Raw genomic sequence first — 24,975 nt, 5'->3', positions numbered from 1 at the left:
CAATGGCAGTCTATGCTGGTGATCCTGCATTAGTCAAGAAGCCCAGGTACAACCTGTGGAAGGCTATTTTAAAAGTGAATAAACTCATCTTGGTCAAGATGGTGCCAGAGTGCAATGCTTCCTTGGTCAACCTCTTCCAGATAGCTCACAAAAATATCCTTTTTTGGTCTTTTACATCTGTTTTTCTCCTTCAATATGTTTCTGGGACCTGTTAGAGTTAGAGACTGTGATGTTGATTGGAGATCGCTTCAGTGATCTAGCACTTTGCTGTTTTCGAGAAAATTCCGAGCATGTACTCAGATGGCCTCGATGTGATGAAACTTCAAGATGATTATTGACTCCATTTCAGCATTTAAAGCGTCCATTAAGCAAGAGGGAGTTTTAGCGCCAATTTCCTGTCTTTTGATCACAGCTGGAGATGGATTCTGTGAGAGGCCTTTTGGCCTGTTGCTGTGTGTCTCACTGTGACAGGCGGGTCGGCCTCTCTGCCTCGTGTGGTGTCCCTTTCTTCTCTTTCTATGAATGTCGGTGATATCGGAGACGGTATTGTGGTTCTGTGTTTATGAATTGGACTGTTGTGTTTATGGACTGTGGACATTTTTAGACTTATAGTTTTATATTCTGTGTTTTTTATCACCCGTTCCTTTTCTGTTTTGCTGTGCGAGTGGAGAGTGTTTGGGGGTCAGTGTTCTGTTAGTTTTTTGTATGGGGGAGGGGTTGTTTAGTGGGGTCAGTGTTGCTGTTCCATTTTGTGAAGGGAGAGGGGGGGTACTCAGGGGGATTGATGATCGGGATGCTGTTTTTGTCGGTGGAGGGGAAGGGGTGAGTTTGATATTTCTCTGAACGACTTTCATATTTTTTTTTGTTTTCGTGGCTATCTGGAGAACACAAATTTCAAGTTTTATGTGGATACAGGCTTTGATAATAAATGAACTTCGAACAATTCCAATTGAACTTAGAGAAGGAATCAGATGCCCTTCAGCTCTTGCAGACTTTTCAGGCCATTACTTCCTACAAGATGAAAGCCAACAACATGAATGGCAGTGATGCTTCATTCCCAGATGAGCTCAATGCCATTTAAGCACACTTTGAAAGGGAGAATAAAACTACATGTGTGCAAATCCCTACAGTGTCTGGTGACCCTGTCACCTCTGTCTTGGAGCCCAGTGCCAAAACAGCTTTCAAGAGGGTGAACCCTCACAAGGCATCAGGCCCTGATGGTGTACCTGGTAGGGAATTGAAACCCTGTGCCAACTGGGAGAGTTCAGGGACATCTTCAATATCTCACTGCCGCAGTCAGAGGTTCCACCTGTTTCAAAAGAGAGAGAATCATACCAGTGCCCAAGAAGAGCAGGGTAGCTGTCTCAATGACTATCACCCAGTTGCACCTACATCCACTTTGATGAAATGCTTTGAGAGGTTGGTCGTATCCAGAAACAACTCCTGCCTAAGCAAGGACCTGGACCCACTGCAATTGCCTATTGCCACAATAGATCTGTAGCAGATAGAATCTCACTGGCTCTTCACTCAGCCTTGGATCACCTGGACAATAATAATACCTGTTGTACGTCAAGATGTTGTTTACTGATTACAGCTCGCGTTCAACACAATCATACCCTCAGTTATAATCAACAAACTCCAAAACCTGGGCCTCTGGACCTCCCTCCACAACTGGATCCTTGACATCCTCACTGGGAGTCCACAGTCAGTGTGTATCTGAAAGAGCATCTCCTCCTCACTGACAATCAACACTGGAGCACCTCAAGGATGTGTGCTTAATCCACTGCTCTACGCTCTCTGCACCCACGACTGTGTGGCTAGGTACAGCTCAAGTGGCATTTATAAATTTGCTGATGAACTATTGTGGGCAGAATTTCAGGGTGATGAGGAAGCATACAAGAGCAGGATAGATCAGCTGGGTAAATGGTATCTCAATAACATCCTTGATTTCAATGTCAGTAAGACAAAGCAATTGATTGTAGAATACAGGAAGGGGAAGTCATGGGAACACACATCAGTCTTCATTGAAGGATCAGCAGTGGAAAGGGTGAGCAGTTTCAAGTTCTTGGGTGACAAAATCTTTGAAGATCTATCCTGGTCCAACACACCTATTTCTTTATTTGCATAGTTCTGATCTCACCCTTTCTCTCTTCTTCCAATTCTCTCTGTCTCTGTCTCCACTGAACTCACAAGACGAAAACAGGAGAAAGTGCAGACCACCAGATTCCATCCTCTGGGCTGAGATTTCTGGGGATTCATTCCCTCTGAGGGAAGAAATTTCTCTGCACTGCAGTTTCAAATATCCTGCCCCTTACTTTGTAACTCTGTCTCTTGGTTCGTTGCTCTGTAACAGGGGAATTTCTCTCACATCTAGCCCCTTGTTCCCCTTTTACATTTGATATGTTTGAGTCCAGAAATCTGGATTCTTCTCAACTGCAAGCAATGCAGACACAGACTGTCTGGTCTTGGTCATTGTCTGACTATCATTGAGTCTCAGAAAGGTACAGCACAGAAACAGGCCCTTTGGCCCATCTAGTCTGTGCCGAGCCATTTGAACTGCCAAGTCCTATTGACTTGCACCCAGACCATCACCCTCCATACCCCTCCCATCCATGTAACCACCCAAACTTCTCTTAAACATTGAAATCGAGCTTGCAAGCACCACTTGCTCTGGCAGCTCAATCCACACTCTCACAAATCTCTGAGTGAAGAAGTTTCCCTTAAACATTGCACCTTTCAGCCTTAACCCATGATCTCCAGTTCTAGTCCTACCCAACCTCAGTGGGAAAAGCCTACTTGCATTTACCCTATCTATACCCTGGTCATTTTGTATACCTCCATCAAATCTCTCCTCAGTCTTCTACGTTCCAGGGAAAGCAGTCCTAACCTATGTAATCTTTCCTTATAGCTCAGTTTCTCCAGTCCTGGTAGCATCCTTTTAAACTTTCCCTGTACTCTTTCAAGCTTATTTACATCCTTCCTGCAGGTAAGAGACCAAAACTGAACAGGTAAAAAAATTTTACTCCTCATGTGTATGAAGGATGTAAGTAATAAAGTCAATTCAATTCAATTAAAATTGAAATTAGGCCTCATGAATGTCTTATACAACTTTACATAACATCCCATCTCCTGTACTGAGTACTTTGATTTATGAAAGCCAATGTGCCATATGATTTCTTTATGATCCTATCTACCTGTGCCTTCATTTTCAATTAATTATGGACCTGTATTCCCAGATCCCTTTGTTCTACTGCACTCCTCAGTGTCCTATCGTTCACTTTGTAGGACCTACTTTAGCTGGTCCTTCCAAAGTGCAACACCTCACACTTGTCTGCATTAAATTCCATCTGCTATTTTTCTGACTATTTTACCAACTGATCCAGATTCCACTACAAGCTCTGATAGTCTTTCTTGCTATCCACAACACCCACAATTTTGGTGCCAATTGTAAACTTGCTGATCCAGTTAACCATGTCATCATTCAGATCATTGATACAGATGACAATGGACTCAGCACCGATTCATGCGAAACTCTACTCGTCACAGGCCTCCAGTCAGACGGGCAACTATCTACTACCACCCTCTGGCTTCTCCCACAAAGCCAATGTCCAATCCAATTTGCTGTCTCATCTTAAATGCCATGCGATTGAGCCTTCCTGACCACCCTCCCATTTGGGACCTTGTCAAATGCCTTGTCAAGGTCCATGTAGATAACATCCACTGTCTTGCCTTCATCAACTTTCCTAGTAACTTCCTTCATAGAATTGGTTAGACATGCCTACACACACAAAGCCATACTGACTATTCTCAGTCACTCCATGTCTATCCAAATACACATATATTCAGTCCCTTAGAATACCTTCCAATAACCTTCCCACGACAGATGTCAGGCTCATTGGCCTCTAATCTTCTGGTTTATTTTTAACGCCTTTTTTAAACTATGGAACGTCAGCTATCCTGCTATTCTCCAGTATCTTGTCTGGTGCTAAGGATGTTTTAAGTATATCTGCTAGCCCCTCCCCCCATTCTCAACAATCCTTAATTTGTTTAAAGACAGTAAACACCTCCTCCTCTGTAATCTGTAAAGGGTCCATGTCCTCGCTTCTGCTTTGCCTCATTTCTACAGATTCTCTGCCCATCTCCCAAATAAATGAAGAAACAAAAAATCCATTGATGATCTCCCCATCACTTTTGGCACCACACATAGATTACCATCCTGATCTCTTAGAGAACCAATATTGTCCCTTGCAATCATTGTGCTCTTAACATATCTGCAGATTCCCTTGGGATTCCCCTTCACTTTGTCTGCTCGGGCAACCTTGTCCATTCTCTTAGCCCTTCTTATTTCTTTCTTAGGTGATTTCTTGCATTTTTTTACACTCCATAAGTATTTGTCCCTACCTGCCGATACCTGCTGTGCACTTCCTTTTACTTCTTAATCAGGGCCTCAATATCTCGTGAAGACCAACATTCCCTGAACCTGTCATCCTTGCCTTTTATTCTGACGGGCACATACAAGCAATGTGCTCTCAAAATTTCACTTTGGAAGGCTTCCTACTTACCAAGTACACCTTTGTTAGAAAACAGCCTGTCCCAATTCACATTTACCAGATTCTTTCTGATACGATCAGAATTGGCCTTTCTCCAATTTAGAATCTGAATCTTGGAACTAGACCTATGTTTTTCCGTAATTATTTTGAAACTAATGGCATGATAATCAGTAGATGCAAAGTGTTCCTGTACACAATCTTCTGTCACCTGCCCTGTCTCATTGCTGAATAAGAAATCAAGTATTGCACAAACTCTGTTGGGATTTCTATGTACCGATTAAGGAAACTTTCTTGAATACATTTGACAAACTGCATCCCTTTTGTAGTATGGGAGTCAATATGTGGAAAGTTGAAATCTCTGATTATCACAACCTTATGTTTTTTGAAATAGTCTGTGATCTCCTGACAAATTGTACCTCCACATCCTGATGGTCTATAATGTAGCCTCATTATCATGGCCATACCTTTCTTATTCCTCATTTCCACCTACAAAGCCTCACAAGAGGAGTTCTCCAGTCTCTCCTGACTGAACACAGCCGTGACACTTTTATTGATGTGTAATGCCACACCTCCCACTTCAATCCCTCCCACTCTGTTATGTCTAAAACAACAAAACCCCAGAATATTGAGCTACCAGTCCTGCCTGTCCTGCAACCGGGTCTCACTAATGGCTAAATATCATAATTCCATGTGTTGACCTCTGCCCTGAGCTCATCTGCCTTTCCTACAATTATACTTGCTTAGAAATATACGCAACTCAGAACATTACTCACACCACGCTCAACTTTTTGATTCCTGACTTTGTCTAATGTCTTAACATCTCTCTCCACAACCTCTCCACGATCTGTTTTCACACTTTGGTTCCCATCCCCGACAACTCTAGTTTAACCCACCCCCCACCCCCACCATGCAGCACAAGCAAACCTTCGCACTAGGATATTAGTTCCCCTCCAGTACAGATGCAAACTGTCTGCACTGACAGACAGATGTTTAACTGCGCCATTGCTACAGAACAGTTCCCACCAATGATACGGTTCATTTAGTCAGCGTCACACAGGCACCAGATGAGGAGCAGCAATGTTAGTGGGAGCAAGGAGCCCTCAAACAGTGATCTGACATCTTTGACACCAATTTGACATTTGGTCAGTGGTTTCATCCCTCAACTGTTTGTCAGATAGCCGTAGGTTCCAATTTCTCTGACCATTAGTTGACAGCTGATCAGTGCGACACCCGATGCAGGAAGGGTTTAGACACCAGAGATACAAAGATTACTATTTCTCCCTGAGTGTGCGTCACGCGCCATGCCACATGTTGAAAGTTCTTTATTTCCCGTCACTAAAAATCACAATCAAGACATATTCATGTCATATTTATTGAACTTGGATCAGTACATTGACAGATACAAAGATTTAATATATTGTGCAGTCCCACACAGGATTGAAATCCGTTCAAACTTGGGAGAAGAAGGTCTCAGAATGTACACACAAACACGGAGATTTGTGATGAATCATGTTTGTAGATTAGTTTAATTTCATTAATGATTTGAAAAGGTCTAAATTTTAATCATGTTTTAATGCTAAATAATCCTTTCTGATAATTAATAATCATAAAACTAACAAAACTAGGGTTTCATGGATTGAATCACACAGTGTTACACACAAGATTTAAAACTATCAGTCAGAACAAGTGAAATTGACCAGGGTGGGTTTGCTGTGAGATTTACTGATGCTTCGGAACAGGTTGGTTGTGAGCGACTCATGACCCACCACACAGGAGAAAGTGGTGCCGCTCTTCCACTCCTCAGGAGAAACCTTCAGCTGACTGGTCATTGTGTTCCAGCCTCTTCTGGGTTCCTTGGTCACTGGCTGGATCACAAACCCTGTCTTCAGAAGGGTGTCATTGGCCATCCAGGCCACATAGATGTCTGCGGGAGAGAACTTGGTGACCAGGCACATCAAGGTCACAGTTTGACCAGTGTCTACCTCATCCGATGACGGGGGGATGAGGTAGACCTGAGGACAAGTCACAACATCACCTGGAACAGAGAGAATCTCAGTTAGAATGAATCTTCCAATAATTCCCTCGTTACCCGACACATTCTGGTCTTGTAGCAACATGAACAATTTCTAAATCTGAGAGACTTCACTTTATCTGAAACTAAAGGCTTCTCCCTTTCTGCTCATCATTGGGATTTGTGGAGTGGAAATCTTGAACCTGCTACATTTTACAGCTTCCAGCGAAGTTAGTCCATTCAGTTTAATCAATGGGAGTCACTGAACACAGCAACTCGACAGAAAGTGGAACTCAGCCCCTGGACTTGCATCATCCTGTGCTGTTTGTTCCATCTCCCCTGGAGCAGGGGTGGCAGTCTCAGCTGTGTACGTGTAGAGGGAGTGAGAACCTGTGGAACTCTTTCCCACAGAAAGGACTTGAAGACTTATCATCTAATATATTCAAGAAAGGGTTGTATGTACTTTTTGGGTGAATGGGTCAAAGGATATCTGGAGAAAACAGGAGCAGAGATTGAATTTGGATGATCAAAAGAACGAGGTGGAGGATAACTGCTTTGCTGAGGGATTGGAGGAGGGGCAGGGTTTCAGATTTCTGGATCATTGGGACTTCTTTTGGGACAAGTGTGACCTGTACAAAAAGGACGGGTTGCACTTGAATCCAAGGGGGACGAATATCCTGGCAGGGACGTTTGCTACAGCTACTGGGGAGAGTTTAAACAAGAATTGTTGGAGGGTGGAAACTGACCTGAAGAGATGGAGGAAGAGGCAGTTGGCTCACAAATACAGAAAGTTTGCAGACAGTGCAAGACGGAGGATAGGCAGGTGATAGAGAAGGGAAACACTCAGACCGATGGTTTGAGATATGTCTATTTTAATGCAAGAAGCATATGAACAAAGAGGATGAGCTTAGAGCGTGGATCAGTACTTGAAGCTATGCATTACAGAGATTTGAATGGCTCGGGGGCAGGAATGGTTACTTTGAGTGCCAGGCTATAGATGTTTCAGAAAGGCCAGGGAGGGAGGCAAAAGAGGTGGGGGTATGGCACTGCTGATCAGAGATAGCATCACAGCTGCAGAAAAGTAAGAAGTTATGGAGAAATTGTCTACGGAGTCTCTGTGGGTGGAAGTTAGGAACAGGAATTGGTCAATAACTCTACTGGGTGTTTTTTTATAGACCACCCAATAGTAACAGGGATGTTGAGGAACAGATAGGGAGACAGATTCTGAAGAAATGTAATAATAACAGGGTTGTCATGGTGGGAGATTTTAATTTCCCAAATATTGAGTGGCATCTTCCTAGTGCAAGGGGTTTAGATGGTGTGGAGTTTGTTAGGTGTGTTCAGGAAGGATTGTTGACACAGTATATAGATAAGCCTACAATTCGCAAGGCTGTACGATCTGGTATTGGGAAATTAACCTGGTCAAATGTCAGATATATCAGTGGGAGAGCACTTTGGAGATAGTGATCACAATTCTATCTCCTTTCCCACAGCATTGGCGAGGGATAGGAATAGACAATTTGGGAAAGCATTTAACTGGAATAAGGTGAAATATGAGGCTATCAGGCAGAACTTGGAAACATAAATAGGGAAAGAATGTTTTCAGGGAAGTGCACAGTAGAAATGTGGCAAATGTTCAGGGGATATTTTTGTGCAGTTCTGCATAGGTATGTTCCAATGAGACAGGGAATGGATGGTAGGGTACAGGAACCATGGTGTATAAAGGCTGTTGTAAGTCTCGTCAAGAAGAAAAGAAAAGTTTACGAAAGGTTTGAATAAAACTAGGTAATGATAGAGATCTTGAAGATTATAAGTCTTGCAGGAAGGAGTTTAAGAATAAAATTAGGAGAGCCAGAAGGGGCCATATGAAGGCCTTGGCGGACAGGATTAAGGAAAACCCCAAGGCATTTGACAAGTATGTGAAGAACAAGAGGATAAGACGTGAGAGAATAGGACCAATCATGTGTGACAGGTGAAAAGTGTGTATGGAACCAAAGGAGATAGCAGAGGTACTTAATGAATACTTTGCTCAGTATTGACTATGGAAAAGATTTTGGCAATTGTGGGGTTGGTTTGCAGTGAACTGAAAAGCTATTAAAGATATTATGGAAGAGGATGTGCTGGAGCTTTTGAAAAGCATCAAGTTGGATAAGTCACTGGGACCAGATGAGATTGTACCAGGCTACTGTGGGAGTTGAGGGAGGGGACTGATGAGCCTCTGGTGATGATCTTTGCATCATCAATGGGGACAGGGGAGGTTCCGGAGGAGTGGAGGGTTGCGGATGTCGTTCCCTTATTCAAGAAAGTGGGTAGAGATAGCCCAGGAAATTATACACCAGTGAGTCTTTCCTCTGTGGTTGGTAAGCTGATGGAAAAGATCCTGAGAGGCAGGATTTGTGAACATTTGGAAAGGCATAACATGATTTGAAATAGTCAACATGGCTTTGTCAAAGACAGATCATGCTTTACGAGCCTGACTGAATTTTTTGAGGATGTGACAAAACATATTGATGGGGGTAGAGGATTAGATGTAGTGTATATGGATTTCAGCAAGATATTTGATAAGGTACCCAATGCAAGGCTTATTGTGAAAGACTCATGGGATCCATGGGGACATGGCTTTGTGGATCCAGAATTGGCTTGCCCAGAGAAGGCAAAGAGTGGTTGTAGATGGGTCATATTCTACATGGAGCTCAGTGACCAGTGGTGTTCCTTAGGGATCTGTCCTGGAACCCTTACTCTTTGTGGTTTTATAAATGACCTGGATGAGGAAGTGGAGGGATGGGTTAGTAAATTTGCTGGTGGCACAAAGGTTGGGGCTGTTGTGGATAGTGTGGAGGGCTGAGAAGTGGCAGATGGAGTTCAACCTCGATAAGTGTGAGGTGGTTCATTTTGGTAGGTCAAATATGATGATAGAATATATTATTAATGGTAAGACTCTTGGCTGTGTGGAGGATCAGAGGGATCAGAGGAATCCTGGGGTCCGAGTTCATAGGACATTCAAAGCTGCTACACAGGTTGACTCTGTGGTTAAGAAGGCATATAGTGGATTGGCCTTCATCAATCATGTGATAGAATTTAGAAGCCAAGAGATAATGCGGCAGCTATATAGGACCCTAGTGAGACCCCACTTCTACTCAGCTCTGGTTGCCTCACTGCAGGAAGGATGTGAAAACTACAGAAAGGGTTCAGAGCATTTACAAGGATGTTGCCTAGATTGCGGAGCATGCCTTATGAGATTAGTTGAGTGAACTGGGCCTTTCCTCCTTGGAGCGGCAGTGGATGAGAGGTATTCTTATGGAGGTATATAAGATGACGAGAGGCATTGATCATGTGGGTAGTCAGAGATTTTTTTTCCCAGGGCTGAAATGGCGAACACGAGAGGGTACAATTGGAAGTAGGTACAGAGGAGATGTCAGGGGTAAGATTTTTACACAGAAAGTGGTGAGTGCATGGAATGGGCTGCCAGTGGCAGTGGTAGAGGTGGAAACGATAGGGTCTTTTAAGACACTCCTGGATAAGTACATGGAGCTTAGAAAAATAGAGGGCTATGGGGAAGCCCCAGTAATTTCTATAGTAAGGGCATGTTTGGCATAGCTTTGTGGGCTGAAGTGCCTGTATTGTGCTGTAGGCTTTCTATATTTCTATGATCAGCCAAAAACAGATTGAATGGTTGAGCAGATCGAGAGCCCCAGTGACCTGCTCCTGTTCTCATTTTCTATAGTCTATCACAGTGCTGGATAGTGATAAATCTGTCCAATTGCTGAGATCAGACTCACACTGAATTCTGTCCACACGTACCTGTGTTCTTCCTGATGGATTTCTTCACTGGTGTTGGCAAACTCTCGTCCTCTATCACACACGAGAACTCAGCCCCACTGTTCCACTCTGCAGCAGGGACTGTCAGTCTGCTGGTGATCATGTCTTCACCTCTGTTGCTGTCTGGACCCACAGTCCTCACCCCATCTTCCCTCTTCCTTCCGTCCACCTGCCAGGTTACACTGAATCCCTGTAAATCACTGTGAACCACCTCACACAGAATGGTCGCTGTCCTCTTTGTCCAGATCTCTTCGAAGGAAGGTTTGCTTAAAGTGACTGAGGGGTGGGTATCTGGACAGACATCTGGGAGAAACGTCACAATTATTATCTCACCATTCTCTAATGAACAAGTTTCTCACTGACAAGACCAGAATTTCCTGTTTATCTCTGGTCAATGATTTGCCAGTCCCATCAAGACAAGATGAGACCCATCACCTTTGGTGAAGAAAGGAATGTCCCCTATTGAGCAGACAGGGTAAACACCCTGAGGGAACGAAAATGAACAGGATTGGCCCTTACATTGTTTTTGCAGTTTCATGGTCACTTAAACTGTTACCAGCCACTTATTAAAACGAATACAGAAAATGCCCAGTATTTCAGAGTGTGACTGTGGAACAGGAAACAGAGCAAAGTTTCACGTGAAAATATTTCAGAAAATACACTTCATATTTCAAAACAAAAGTAGCAGAAACATCTACTTTTTGTCACAAATGCTGAAAGGTACCTTATTTGTCTATTAAGTGTAACTAAAATTGGCTGCAGCTTTGTCAGAATGTTGTGTGTTCAAGCCGCCCTCCAGAGGCTTCTACACATTGTCCAGGCTGACTGTTCCCACACAGGAGCAGAGGGAGAGCTGTTCTGCTGGAAATTCAGTCACAACTGAGACACTAATCAGGGGCCGGGATTATGTTCAAAGGTAAACGGAGGGAGCATTTTGAATACAAGTATTAGGGATTTCTGAGTGCCTGTCCAGTGAAATGGTCTGGATTCTCCTCAAGTTATGAAAGCATTTTCTGAGAGACAGTTATTTATATGGTGAAACTTCTGGATTATGTTGGCTGAGAGCAGAGAACAAACTGATGATTGGCTGGGCAAGATTCCAAAAATTAAGACGTTGAGGTTGAGTCAAAGAACGATCCAGTATTTGGCTCACTACTTTATGAGACTTGACTCACCTCAGCACTGAGCCTGGCTCCGTGGCCATGGCCTGCAGCCATCGGTCTCCTAGACCGGTTGCAGTGCTGAACTGGTGACGTGGCTGTGGATTTACTTCAGGGGACTCTGCAGTTCAGGTTCTGTGGATTGTTTGTTTGAATTTTTTTATTGTTTGCACAATTGTTCTTTCTTTTTCACACATTGGATGTTTGACCCTGAATTCTATTGTGTTTCTTTGTTTTGTGACTGCCTGCAAGAAGAGAATCTCAAGGTTGTATATGGTGCACATACTTTGATAATAAATGTACTTTGTACTTGGAACTTTATCAGTTCACTCACATAACTAAACCAGGGCTGCACCGTGATTTAGTGTTCACCTTGAATTCATAGCACAATGTAAACAATTTCAATAATGGGGTGAGTCCCAGGACCCTACCTGGGACGTTCTTCACTTGCTTCTTGACACGGGTGTTGGAAGGGGGATGAATCACTGTACAGCTGAAGACTGATTCTGTCTTCCACTCCTGTAAACTCACGGTCAGGAAGTATCTAACACTGAAAGCTCCCCCCTGCTCCAGAGCGGTTGGTGTAGCACTGGTGTTGGAGGTGATCACGGTGTTGTGTTTCTCCCAGATGACATTTATTTGGTCCGGGTAGAATCCGGAGACCACACACTCCAGTGTGGCCGTTTTCCTTTTCTTGGTCTCTTCCTGAGGTGGAGGCAGCAGTCTGACCTTGGGATTTTTTATCTCGACTGGAATAGACAAGAAAACAAAGGAAATGTCAAACATTTTGACTCAGGTAACTAATGATGGCCATTTAATTGCTGGACTCTTGCCCACCTTTGGTACTACTGGTCCGTGCTGACACTCGGGAAGATGAAGGAGATTCCTGAGCAGAGCACTGGTACTCCACCCCACTGAACCACTCCTCCACACTGATCTGGAGTTTGCTGAGGACTCTGTATCGGGACCCGTCCCTCTCCGCTTGATGGGTGACAAGTCCTTTAGTTTTCTCCTTCCCGCCCACGTGCCAAGAGATGTGGATATCTTCGGGATCTGTACAGATAACCGTGCACTTCACAGTAGCAGTCTTGTCGATCCATATCTCTTCAATGTCGGGGTTTTGAATAAAGACAAACAATTCTGTGGATTAGAAATACAAGATTTTAGGATCTTAATGGAAACTTTTCTCTTGGTTGTGTTAAGACAGACAGATCATCAGTACATTAGGTATATATTTACTGCAGAGTAGAAGAAACACACCAGGTTGATTGGTGTGGTACACACTGCTGCAGGTTTTAACAGAGAAAATAAGATAAAAACAACATGCCATTTGATTTAAATCTTGTTGCAATGACTGTGACCGGTGAGGCCGAGCATTGTTTAGTTACTGTGTAACACAGTGACGGAAAGATGCATGCAGATTTCTCAGCAGAGACACAGCTCAGTATATTCTTTGTTTGGAGACTCAGTGCCATTGATCAGTAACAATGAGCACTGTGACTCAATGAGAATCCCTTTCTCCATCTGGGCTGAGCCTGGGATTCACTCAGTTTAATAACTTCACATCCTGATATTCCAGTCTTACTGTGACTGTGTCTCTACCCATCACGGCAATCTTCGCAATGTCAGGAAATGTTGCATTTGCCCAGCTCCAGTCACTCGTACAGCTCACTCCTTCTGTTGGTGGCTGTGTTTTTAGCTGCATTGCTTGCAAACACGGAATCTCACTCAGTAACCCTCCATGGTTGATTCCAGTCACTCCTGTTTGAAATGAGCAGCTGTGGTTGGAGAGTCTCCATCAGTTGCTGGACTGATGATGTGGAGACTCAAGCTCAAATTTCAAACTGGCAGTGGGAATTTAAATTTAGTAAATAAATGCATTCTGAACTAAAAACAAGCATTACTGATGTGGACTGTGGAAGGATTTGCACTGTCATAAAACCCATCCAGTTCACCGTTGTTGTTCAGGGAAGGAAATCTGTCGTCCGTATCTGCTCTGGCTGACATGTGACTCCAGACCTGCAGCAGTGCAGCTGAACCTTCATCACCATCGGAAATGGCCCCACAAGTCCCTCAGTTCTTGAGCAATCAGCGAGGGACATGAAATGCTGCCCTTGCCACAGCCCTCAATACTTCTGACTGGGTTCGTGTCATTTTTTTGTGATTGTGCTTCGGTGAAGTTGTTGAGGTTTGAATATGTCAAAGGAAAATTCTAAAAGGAAGTGATGATGAATCCCTGTGAAGAATGGAAGTGTTTGGAACAGTAACGTAACCCATGAAGTCACAGCAATCTCCCACTTGCTACTGATCGGGGATTATTTCCAGACTGCATCCTTTCATCCATTTCAAAACCAAATCACTGGAAGGGGAATGGAATGAAATGAAATTTGTTGCATGTTCTCCCAAAGCAGCATCGTGGAATCAGTTAAACAGATGACTACATGCTCTCTCTGGCATTGAGAGGCCCGGTTACATTGTTCTTGATTGACTTCACTCTCATGTCTCTTTGCAGAAAGAGTGAATCTCCTGCTGGGTGCTCAGTACCCGTGGCCGCTGTTGGAGCTCACGTTTCACACACACTGACTGTGGGATGGAGTCATCTTGTTTGGTGATGTATGCTAATATCTATTTCTCAGCCTCCTTCCAGGTCCGACAGTGACCCCATAAATACAAGAGATTCTGCAGATGCTGGAAATCCAGAGTAACACCCACAATAGCCTGGAAAAACTCAGCAGGTCAGGCAGCACCTATGGAGAGGAATAAACAGTCGACATTTTGTGCCGAGTCATCTTGAACGGTCTTGACCTGAAATGTTGACTGTTTATTCCTCTCTATAGATGCTGCCTGACCTGTTGAGTTCTTCCAGTATTGTGTGTGTGTTACTAACAGAGACTCTGTAGTTTGATAATGTCAGATGTTTTCCATTCATTAGCCCTTCTCTTTGTGACAAAAAAAATGGTGAACACCTTCCTTCCTAAAACACCAGTGGGTTGTTCTCGGTCTCAACATGGACCCTAATGTTGCATGGTGAGGAACTTGTAAAGAGCGGTGGATAGACACTGCAGATAATCTGTGAATTTAGGTTTAATCCATGTCATGATGACGTCAAAGACATATTTATTAAGATGTTCGCCCGTATCCTGTATCAGAGAAATGGCCTTGATGTGCTTCTGTTCCAGACACATTTTGATAGTTGTTTCAAAATCTGTTGAATCTTGGTGGCCAGAGGTAGTAATCCCTTCTTGTTTAATAGTTAATTGGCAACCCTGAGATTCAAAACATTCTCCTCAAGATCCCAAAATGCTAATATTATTCTTCTTGTATTTTATATATTAGCACTGGGGCATTCTTTGTGATTACTGAATTCTTCTTTTTGACTGATATCCGTTTCTGGGAGATGGGACAAGGGAACTATGAAGGATTTTCATCCACAACTTCTGAGACTGAACAGGACACTAAATTGATCCTGTGTTCTCTCTCTCCATTTTGCCCCAGGATTAATATTAAAGGGATCATCCAACATTTTACTTGCACCAGTGAGATATTTAACTTGCATCCTCCTCCTCCTCCTTCCCTTCCTGCCCCACCAAAAAAAAAGCTTCAGTTCTTGCCATCTGGAGTCAGATTCCTGAACAGAACTGGTCAAGCAGTGGGACTGGAGTCTGAGTCACAATGAACCAGCAATGTCAATAAAAGAAATGGACGAGCTAGGGGGCAAGAATCTGAATTGGTTGTTATCACCACCTACTATTACACTTTGATCCCAATGGATAACATGTGTTTGATGTAACTCCACTAGAAAGGTTGTAATAAAATTCAATCACGTATTTAATACACGCCAATCACTTTATTTCACACTTTCCCCCATGGCAATGATACTGATGTTGAATCCCATCAGGGAATAACACATTCGTACTAGTCTGTTGGATGAACGTCGGCACACACTTCGAACAATCTTCACCTGGAACTGGAAGATTCACATAATTGAGCATTAGACTGCGGAAGTTCCATATTTTCCCAATACCTCTCCTATGTTTTAGGAAACTATAGGGATGAGGTCACACAAAGCACAGTAGGCTGCTTCACCTTTCCCCGCACTATACAACATGAGGAAATAAACCAAATTTCAGGAGTTTGGGGTCAATTAAAAAAAACCCCAGGGTTTGACATTCCAGTAAGTTCACAATCTATTGAGTAGCCACTAGAAGCAAAAGCAGAGTTTGGCGACTTGGGAAAATAATGATTGGGATGTCTATTTTCCTCGATGCCCCATTCTAAAACTGTGAGAGTAAAAGGGGGATGGTTTCCACCCTGATGTTGGGTTAAAAGTAGGGGCAAGTTCAGTGTCAGAAAACCAACCACCGAACATCTTTTCTCTCCCACTAATGTTGACGTTTTGGACATGAACTCAGCCTGAGCTCAGTACAAGGCTGAGTTGTAGACGGTAAATGGGTTTCCCCACAGATACCACTCACCACTTTGATATGTCACGTTGATGCTTTTCTGGAAATTGGAAGGTGTGTGGGTCACTTCACAAGTGTACTTGTCTCCACTGGTCCACTGGTCCATCGGCACCGTCAAGTAATTGATGGTTTCAAAGGTTGAACAGTTTCTCATTATCGAGGGGAGAGTGGTACCCGTTTGAATGGATCCAGCTTTTCTCCAGGAAATCTGTATCTGGTTGGGATAAAATCCGGATATCAAACAGCCCAGGATAGCTTGTTGTTGACTGTGGACAGCTTTCAAGGTTGGAACAAGGGAACTGATCTCTGGAGGCTGAGCTGTAAAACATTATTATAACTTTAATTAAGATCAACTCTATCACCCCAACATCAGGGGCAAAATTCCCCAACAGTAACCTTCTCCACAATGCTGCTGATTTACCTCTGACCATTGACATGGTGAATCCACAGTGAGACGCTGTGACTGGGAGGGCTGTCAGTATAACTGAGGTCTCCCAAACAGAGTGTGCCTCTATGCAGTGATGAAGGAGAAGGGTGGTAAATGAGGTTGAGGTACATCGAGTTGTTTGGTGGAGTGGGCGCAGGCAGCAGGAATCCAACACCTGTTGCTGTTTGTAGGAGAAGATGAGGTGGAACTACTTTCACTGGCAGGAGGCTTGGGAACAGACTTTGGTTCAAGAGGCCAGGCAGATACCAGGAAGTTTTCACAAATTCACCCAGTGTTCAACTCTGGGTGTGGGTGATGTAAATAGATTATTTGAGAATTTTCGTGAGGGAATTGGATATGTATTTCAATGGGAAATATTTCCAAGGCCAATTGGAAATATTAGGGGCAATGGGGCTGACTTCATCTCCCACATAATTCTGGTAGAGACAAGATGGGCCAAAGGGCATTCATCTGCCGTGGGTGATTCTGTGAAACATGAAGTGAGGCAGGACCTGGATGAGTCTTCAACAGTCTCGCTCTGCTGTGATTCAATCCACCCAATATTCAGTTTCCTTGACATTAAAACTGCAGAACTAATCACTCAGAGTGGTTCATTTCAGGCTGAAAATGCAGCAACTTCGCCCTCTTCCAATTTCATACCAAGACTCATGACTTTCCATTTCATTAGCAACACCACTGGGAGAGCAAATATACACAAGAATTCATGACCCCCACACTAGTCAGCAAAGGTTTCTGCCCAACTCCTGAAATCAGTGAAGTTTTGAATACAAATACTATCTTATACTAACTTCTGACTTGATGTCTCTGCACTTTAGCTTGTTTTATTTTGTCTGGCTTGTACCCTGCCTTGCAGGTGTAGACTTTGTTGCTGTTCCAATCTGCTGCAGGAACTCGGAGCAAGCTGCTCATCATGTACTTCATATTTTGCCCCAGGACTACAGGGCTCTGCTTGATCCCAGCTGTGATCTCTCCAGTGTCAGTGGACCATGTTGAAGTGATGCTAGTAGACTCAAAGTCCTTCACCAAGCAGAGGAGGCTGACATCTTCTTGAGTTTCTGTGCTGGTGGACGAGGTGATGTAGACTGATGGCATGGATTTGACAGCTGAAAAGTAAATAAATTCATGCAGATTTTGCTGTAAATAAATGCATTGCAGTCAGATAAAGCTGAAGAGATGTTGTTGTGTTTTAAAACACAAAATCCATGTCCAACTGCACTTACTGATTTAAACTAGAGTGTTTGTGAGGTGTAAGGACGTGGGATAGAACCCACTCCGCTGACCTGAGCTCACACTCCAGTGTAGCACCACACCAGTGATGTAATGATTGACTCTTCAGTTAAACCCAAAGCTAATAATTCTTCCCCATAACAACGTTAGCTGTAGGTCAAAGGAGTTTTCATGAAACAAAGTATTGTCTACTGAGGTATTTGAAAAATCAAGCTGTTTGAGGTGCTGTTGAATGGAAGAGTTAAATGAGGATGCAGTAAATATTTGGGCTCTGTCTCCAGCACTAAATGTGAGACTGACTTGTGGCTACCAATGTATTAATCTCTGCTTCCGAGATTTAATTCAATTCACCAAAGCAGCACGTGATGTCACACATCATGATAAATGCAAGCAACCCCACAGATTTGACATGAATTACTGACCCACCTGTCGGTAATGATGACGAGGGTGAGAAACAAAACGGGTGTGTGGAAAGACACTGGCCTGGATGACACCGGCAATAATGAGAGCGATTTGTAGATCCTGAGCCAATGCTTGAAATGCTTGAAATGATGTATTTCCCTCAGTGCACACCTGATGGGGGGTGTCCAGTGAGACGACACGAGGCTGTGGTAATTCCTCACCAATTATCATCAAAACCCCACTTGAAACAACTCGGTCTTTATCCACTTCCCTGGAGACGACTAATTGTTGATTTAATGAAGTAACTCACTGACTCCAATTACATTATTTCAGGTATTCCTGAGTGCTATATTTAACTAGCGGAATTAGTTAACCTTTTTAAAAATGTTCTTAATGTTTGAATATTTTCCAATCTAGTTTGAAAATTCAGTGTTCCAGTGGCTTTGACAGGAGAATAAGTGATGGGATGTGTTTTGACCAGTTGTCAGAATTATCTTCAGTGGAGTTGTGGACAGGGCTTATTCTGACCCACCTGCTTTTCCCTGCTATTGACAGCTAAAGTTGCCAACAAGAGTGGGTTGAGGGGTCCCGGGAGCAGGAAAGACAAACAAACACATGGATTTGGAGCAACAGGAGGTCAGTCAGCCACTCAAAACCCCTCTGCCATTTAGTAAGGGAATGGCTGATCAGAAGGTGACATTGAAGGCACACAGAGTAACCTCTTGCTTATCAAGTATCTTCTATCACTGACATGAAACTATTCAGACACTCTGCTTCCACTGCTGTTTGATAAAGACTCACAACATTCAGTGAGAAAAGTGTTCAACTTGTCTCTGTTTTAATCACACCATCTCTTATTTAGAAATAATGATCCCCAGTTCTTGATTCTCTCACAAGAGGAAATATCCTCTCCACATCCAGTCTGTCAAGAACCTTATAATCTTAACTGTTTCAATGAAGAATTCCTCACACAGAGTGCCAGAGAAATTCTAAATTCACAAAAAACAAATTTCTGTTGGCGCAGTCAGGATTTTTGGGATGGGGGGGCCAAGTTCAGTCTTAACTAGGAAGTCTTAACTTAAAATAGGAAGCTGATTTCTTTTAGCTAACTGGGTGTAAATGGACTCAGGAAAAGCAATTGGGTGATAAATCAATCTCAGTGTCTCTCCATGGTGGAACAGGTAGAAGAGGATCAATGCATCCTCCCATTGCCACGTGGCTCAGTGCCTTGCCAGTCTATGTTGTGATGTCAGTGTAAAGGCTCCACCCTTTCTTTCTAAGAATGTGTATACTTCTTGTTTAAGACTGTGTCCAGCTCACAGTGTTCCCGATGTTTTGGCCTTGGTGAAGCAATGTTTATTCTGCACTGTTGGGAAGTGAGTTTGTCTTGTCAACAATACATATCAAGGGTTTACTAGTTCTAATTAACAGTCAGGATGTAAACCCACCATCCCTGGAACCAGTCTAGTGAATCTTTCCTGCAGTCACCCTATGGTTTGTTCACTCGTTCATGATGTGCCGTGTCATGTGTCTTTCAATGACCATGATTGGGAGATTTTTCTACAGAAGAGGTTTGCCATTGACTTCTTCAGGGCAGTGTCTTTACAAGATGGGTGAGCCCAGCCATTATCAACACTCTTCAGAGATTGTCTGCCTGGCATCAGTGGTCACATAACCAGGACCTGTGATATTTACCACCTGCTCCCATGGCTTCATGTGACCCTGATCAGGGAGTGGGGTGGGGGGCTAAGCAGGTGCTACACCTTGCCCAAGGGTGACCTGCAGGCTAGCAGAGGGAAGGAGCACCGTACACCTCCTTTGGTAGAGATATATTTCCACCCCATCACTCCATACCCAAAGGTAAGGAGTTCAAAACTATGCAATACCCCAGTGGCCATCTCACAAACTGCTCTCTGACCACAATAATACTTACTTCCTCTTGTGTTCGCACCCTCTTTAATAACATACCATTGGTGATCCTGATCAGTTGCTGCACCTACACCCTCACCTTTTCTGCCTTCTGCACAAGCACATCTCAGTTCCCTTGAACATTACCACTACCAAGTGAGGAAAATGACGCTCAATTTCTCATTTGCAGAGCCCTGGCAGTTTGGATTGGCAACACCATTTCCTCCACAATCTCCATCAGCACAGGTGCACCACAAGGCTGTGAGCTTCGCCCCTTGCTCTTTTGCACATTGATTGTTTGTCTGTCCTGTTGGGAGCGGGCTTTCATTTACGCTGTCCTGTTTCTTGTATTTACTATGAATGCCCACAAGAAAATGAATCTCAGGGTTGTACGTGGTGACATATATGTGCTTTGATAGAAAATTTACATTCAACTTTGAACCCAGTCTCTCACCATTTAACAACTACGGTGCTTTTTGAAGATGTGCACCTGAACAGGTGACCTGGCATTTTTCCAGATTATATTCCACATGTCAGTTTCTCATCTCCTCATTCATTTTGTCCATATTTCCTTTGCATCCTCCCTGGGCCTATCCCAGCTCATATGATATCCTCAGCAGTCTTGCTAAAATGATGTATCATACGCTCATTCAACATTGATGCAGCTTTGATTAGCTGTGGTCTAAATACCCTTCACTGTGATACCCCACTCATCAAAGCTTGCCATCCAGAGAAGAATCCATTAAGCCAGCTCTTTGATTTCAGTCCAGTGATCAATTCCCAATCCATCTCAGTGCACACCCCCAAATCCATAGGCCCTAATCCAGCTAACATCCCATACAAGACTTTATCGAAAGCCTTCTGGAAACACAAATACAGCACCTCCACTCATTTCCCCTTCTCCACCTACTTGTCATATCGACAATGGGCTCCTGCAGATCAATCACCCATGGTTTTGTCTTCATCAATATAAGCTAACTCTGCTCTATTCTATCATTCTTTTCAAGGTGTCTTTATTGTAGAATCTAGCCACTGATGTTAGGCTAACAGACTGGTCGTTTCTGACATATTTTTCTCGCTAATTTCTGTGTAGTAGTGATGTTACATTTACTACTCTTCAATCCACTGGAAAAATTCCTGAACCTACAGACCTTGGAAATAATACCCAGAACATTTACAAACTCTGAAGTCATCTCTTGCAGAACTCTGGGATGTCCTTGTGATGTAATAACCTTCACGCTCACCCACATCTATGTGCTAGTTTTAGACTAATCCATCAAACAGGTTTGACTGCAGTCGACAAAGGCACTGTGGTGTAAATGTGATGTGGCTGATGGATGAGACTGGACAAGATCAAGCTTTGGGGAAAAAAAGTAGGAATTTCAAGATGCAATCAAGGTCAAAAGAAATTGATGCAAGTCTTCAATCTCATAAGAGGTTGCTTAGGAGGATGGAGATAAAGATATGAAACCTTGTTTTCCAATACTAGACATAAAACAGATAAATGACAATGAGTATCAGTTCACACAATGGTCAAGATTTTAAGAACAAAATTTTGATGGAAGTTGTACACTCAGTCAGCTCAGGTGATTCATGTTGACCAAAAGATGTGCCGAGCAGAAAAATAGTCCCTTTCTCATTCCCTTCAGACTGAGCCTGAAACAACCAGTGAAATGCTGATGTCAGACTCCCCACAAGGACACAACTTCTGTGAAACAGGGGGACAAGCTGACCTGTGCTGTGGGTGAAGTGTCACAGGAGAGAAAGCACAGGGCACGGTGCCAACTGGACCATGTCCACACAGACCGGGCTGAATGGTGCTGGTTCTAACCTGCTGGGACTCTCCCCACACTGCTACACTGGGAAAGGTGGGATCCCGCTGGGTTTCTGGACACTGGAGACTTGCGGTGAGGTGTATCGGGGCATCAGCATTAAAAAGCCTCAAGCAGCACCCTGCTGGGACTCTGGGTCCAGAACACCCTGACACTTGGTGCTTGGAAGTAGGTACAGAGGAGATGCCAGGGGTAATTTTTTTACACAGAGAGTGGTGATTGCGTTGAATGGGCTTCCGGCAATGGTGATGGAGGCAGATACGATAGGGTCTTTTAAGAGACTCCTGGATAGGTACAGGAGGGCTATGGCTAACCCTAGGCAATTTCTAAAGTAAGTACATGTTTATCACAGCATTGTGGGTGGAAGGGCTTGAATTGTGCTGTAGGTTTTCTATGTTTCTATGCTTGGTAATTGCGGGGAGCCAATTGTCATGTGTCAATGCTGTCATGTAATTTAACAGATTTGAAATGTCTGGGAAACATTAAAGTTGCTGTAAATTCCTGTGGCAACAATTAATTTAGCATATTTTGCTTAAAATAATAAATCTGAAATGCATTAAAATATAATAATCATCCAGAAATCATTCCTGAATAAATCCCTTCCCAAGGCTCAGAATCCCCAGTCAGATGAATGGGGAATGTGATCCTTTGTCAGGTCCGGCCTGTGAGGGAATTATTGTGGTGGATTTCCCAGTGTTACCCTGGGAATTCCAGTAGGACCCGTTGTCATGTGGTAGAGTGTGGTAACAGCTCTGGAGGCATCTGTCACTCAGTAAATCCCGGGGTACAGTGGTCTGTGGAACTCTGGGACTGACTCCAGTGTAAGTGGCTGAACACTGGTGATTCCCTTTGGAATTGCCAGCCACAGCCAGCACCATTTCACCCACACTGTCCTCAGCCTCCCAGGTACACAGCAGCTCAGGAACGGGCTGGTCAGCTGAGGTCTGAGGAACCTCACTGCTCTTTATCGACGTTAACCCCTGAAAACAACGCAATTGCTGGACCAAGGACCTGGGTCCATTTGGACGACCTACAACCAAATAGTGTCTGTCTATTCATCTCCTGCACAATGAGGATTCAGATGAGGAGTTCCCAGTGGTGGGGAGCTTTAGGAATTTTAGGCTAAAAGTGACCATTCCCTTCCAACATCACCCAGACTACATTGTCATGTTGTAGTTCAGTTTGTGCGAACAAGATGCAGACAAGTTGGAGGTTTAGTCCCACATATGAAGTGACACACTGCAGAAGTACTTGCTGGGTTGGGAAAGGCTCTGGGATGTTCTAGAGTTGCAGAAGTCAATGAAAAACACTTTTTTTCATCAAAATAAAGTCAGTAGAATAAAAATGGAAATGGCATAGTTGCCAGAAATCAGCTGACAGAGTCTGGTGAAGGGTCACTGATGTGAAACATTAACTCTGTTTCTCACCCCACAGATTTTCCCTGAGCTGCTCAGTGTTGGCAGTGCAGGAGGCACAATAATGTCAGTCGGTGAGATTTGCAGCTGAGGATCTTTTACATCCCGGGACCAGCAGGTGGTAAGTACAGTTCTGTCTGGATCAGTGTTCCTCTGGGTCTTTATAAAAACACCCATCAAACTGTCAGCAGGGTGCTGGGGTGAAGAGGGGAACTGGATCTGGGTGGGTCACAGGGTGCTGGGGTGAAGAGGGGAACTGGATCTGGGTGGGTCACAGGGTGCTGGGGTGAAGAGGGGAACTGGATCTGGGTGGGTTACAGGGTGCTGGGGTGAAGAGGGGATCTGGATCTGGGTGGGTCACAGGATGCTGGGGTGAAGAGGGGAACTGGATCTGGGTGGGTTACAGGGTGCTGGGGTGAAGAGGGGAACTGGATCTGGGTGGGTCACAGGGTGCTGGGGTGAAGAGGGGAACTGGATCTGGGTGGGTCACAGGGTGCTGGGGTGAAGAGGGGAACTGGATCTGGGTGGGTCACAGGGTGCTGGGTGAAGAGGGGAACTGGATCTGGGTGGGTCACAGGAGCTGGGTATTTGTACAAAACGATCGATGGTGAATTAGCAAATCGGTGGAGGTTCAGTCTGATTTCAGTCTGTATTGTAGTAAGTGGATAGAACATCGGGGAGTATGATCAACAGATGGGCAATTTTATTTATTCATTCGTCTTTTGGATTCTGGGCTTTGCTGGTAATGTCTGAATGAATTACACATCTGAGCTGTCATTCAGAGGGCTTTTGGAGACAAACACATTGATAGGTCATAAATAAGCTCATAGAACACATTGAGCCATCAACCAGATCATACATGTGTAACCATTCCCTCAGATTATGTCTCAATCCCATTACCTTCAACATCAAAGCAGCCGACAGTAAAACCCGATCCCAATAACTTGACACTGAACAGATCCATTGTTGTCACTGACAGGGAAAGAGTTCAACTGCACTGAAACGCTCAGCCCCTGAACGTGGCTTCAGTTGGTGCTGAGGATCAGAAGCCAGACTTGAACCAAACACTGAGCTCACTCAGCACAACCGGCCGGTGTCAAGGCACAGTCTGGTGACAAGATCCGACTCCATTCCCCTGAGCCTGTTCCCGGTCTGTTGTCAGTTCACTGGTGGGGTGGGGTATGTACCCTTGTACTGTTACTGGGCTCTAGAGAAACCCGCCGGTTCGGGGAGATTCATGTACTTGCTGTAAATATCTCACTGATTTCAGTTAAATCACCGAATTCGCCAAAACCGTAAATAAATAAAATACTATTGCGTGAAGATACAATTGAGAAGTTGGTCTTACCTGAAGTCACTGTCAGCGAGGTTCCTCCGCCCCAGTAGTAAAGAGAGTCACAGTGCCCCGTCTCCCCATTCACCCAGTGCAGTAACTTCACTTGCTCGTCACATCCAATAATCTCAGCAAAATGTCAACATGATCCCTGTCCGGACCGGGAGCAGCCGCTTCCTGGATTTCCATCCCAAACTCCGTCCTTGTCTCTCCCTGGCGTGTGATTAAAAGAGGCATTTTTCAGTTTTCCTGTCTGTGGACACCCGCTCCCGCCATCACCCAGAATCAGAGTCGAATCCTTTTTGGGCTTTTAATTGTCCAGGAATGGACATTTACACCCAGCAGTCCGAGTCAGGATTCAGGGATTTGACTCTGGGAAACAGCAATGCGGAATCCGTGGAGACAGA

At 44.1% G+C, this 24,975-nt stretch overlaps 1 gene segment (V, D, J or C); it reads right to left on the bottom strand.

Annotated features, from left to right (window-relative positions):
• Positions 1 to 5,952: 5,952 nt before the first annotated feature.
• On the bottom strand, positions 5,953 to 24,870 carry LOC140716289 (Ig heavy chain C region-like). The segment is given in 7 exon segments: positions 5,953 to 6,585; positions 10,363 to 10,683; positions 11,972 to 12,289; positions 12,378 to 12,680; positions 16,016 to 16,321; positions 17,240 to 17,554; positions 24,584 to 24,870. Coding segments are annotated over 6 exon segments (1,914 nt in total).
• Positions 24,871 to 24,975: the final 105 nt, after the last annotated feature.

Source organism: Hemitrygon akajei, chromosome 25 (assembly GCF_048418815.1).
Source record: "Hemitrygon akajei chromosome 25, sHemAka1.3, whole genome shotgun sequence".
Taxonomy (NCBI): Eukaryota; Metazoa; Chordata; class Chondrichthyes; order Myliobatiformes; family Dasyatidae; genus Hemitrygon; species Hemitrygon akajei.
The sequence above is the reverse complement of the archived record's forward strand: the minus strand, read 5'-3'. Positions and strand labels throughout refer to the sequence as shown.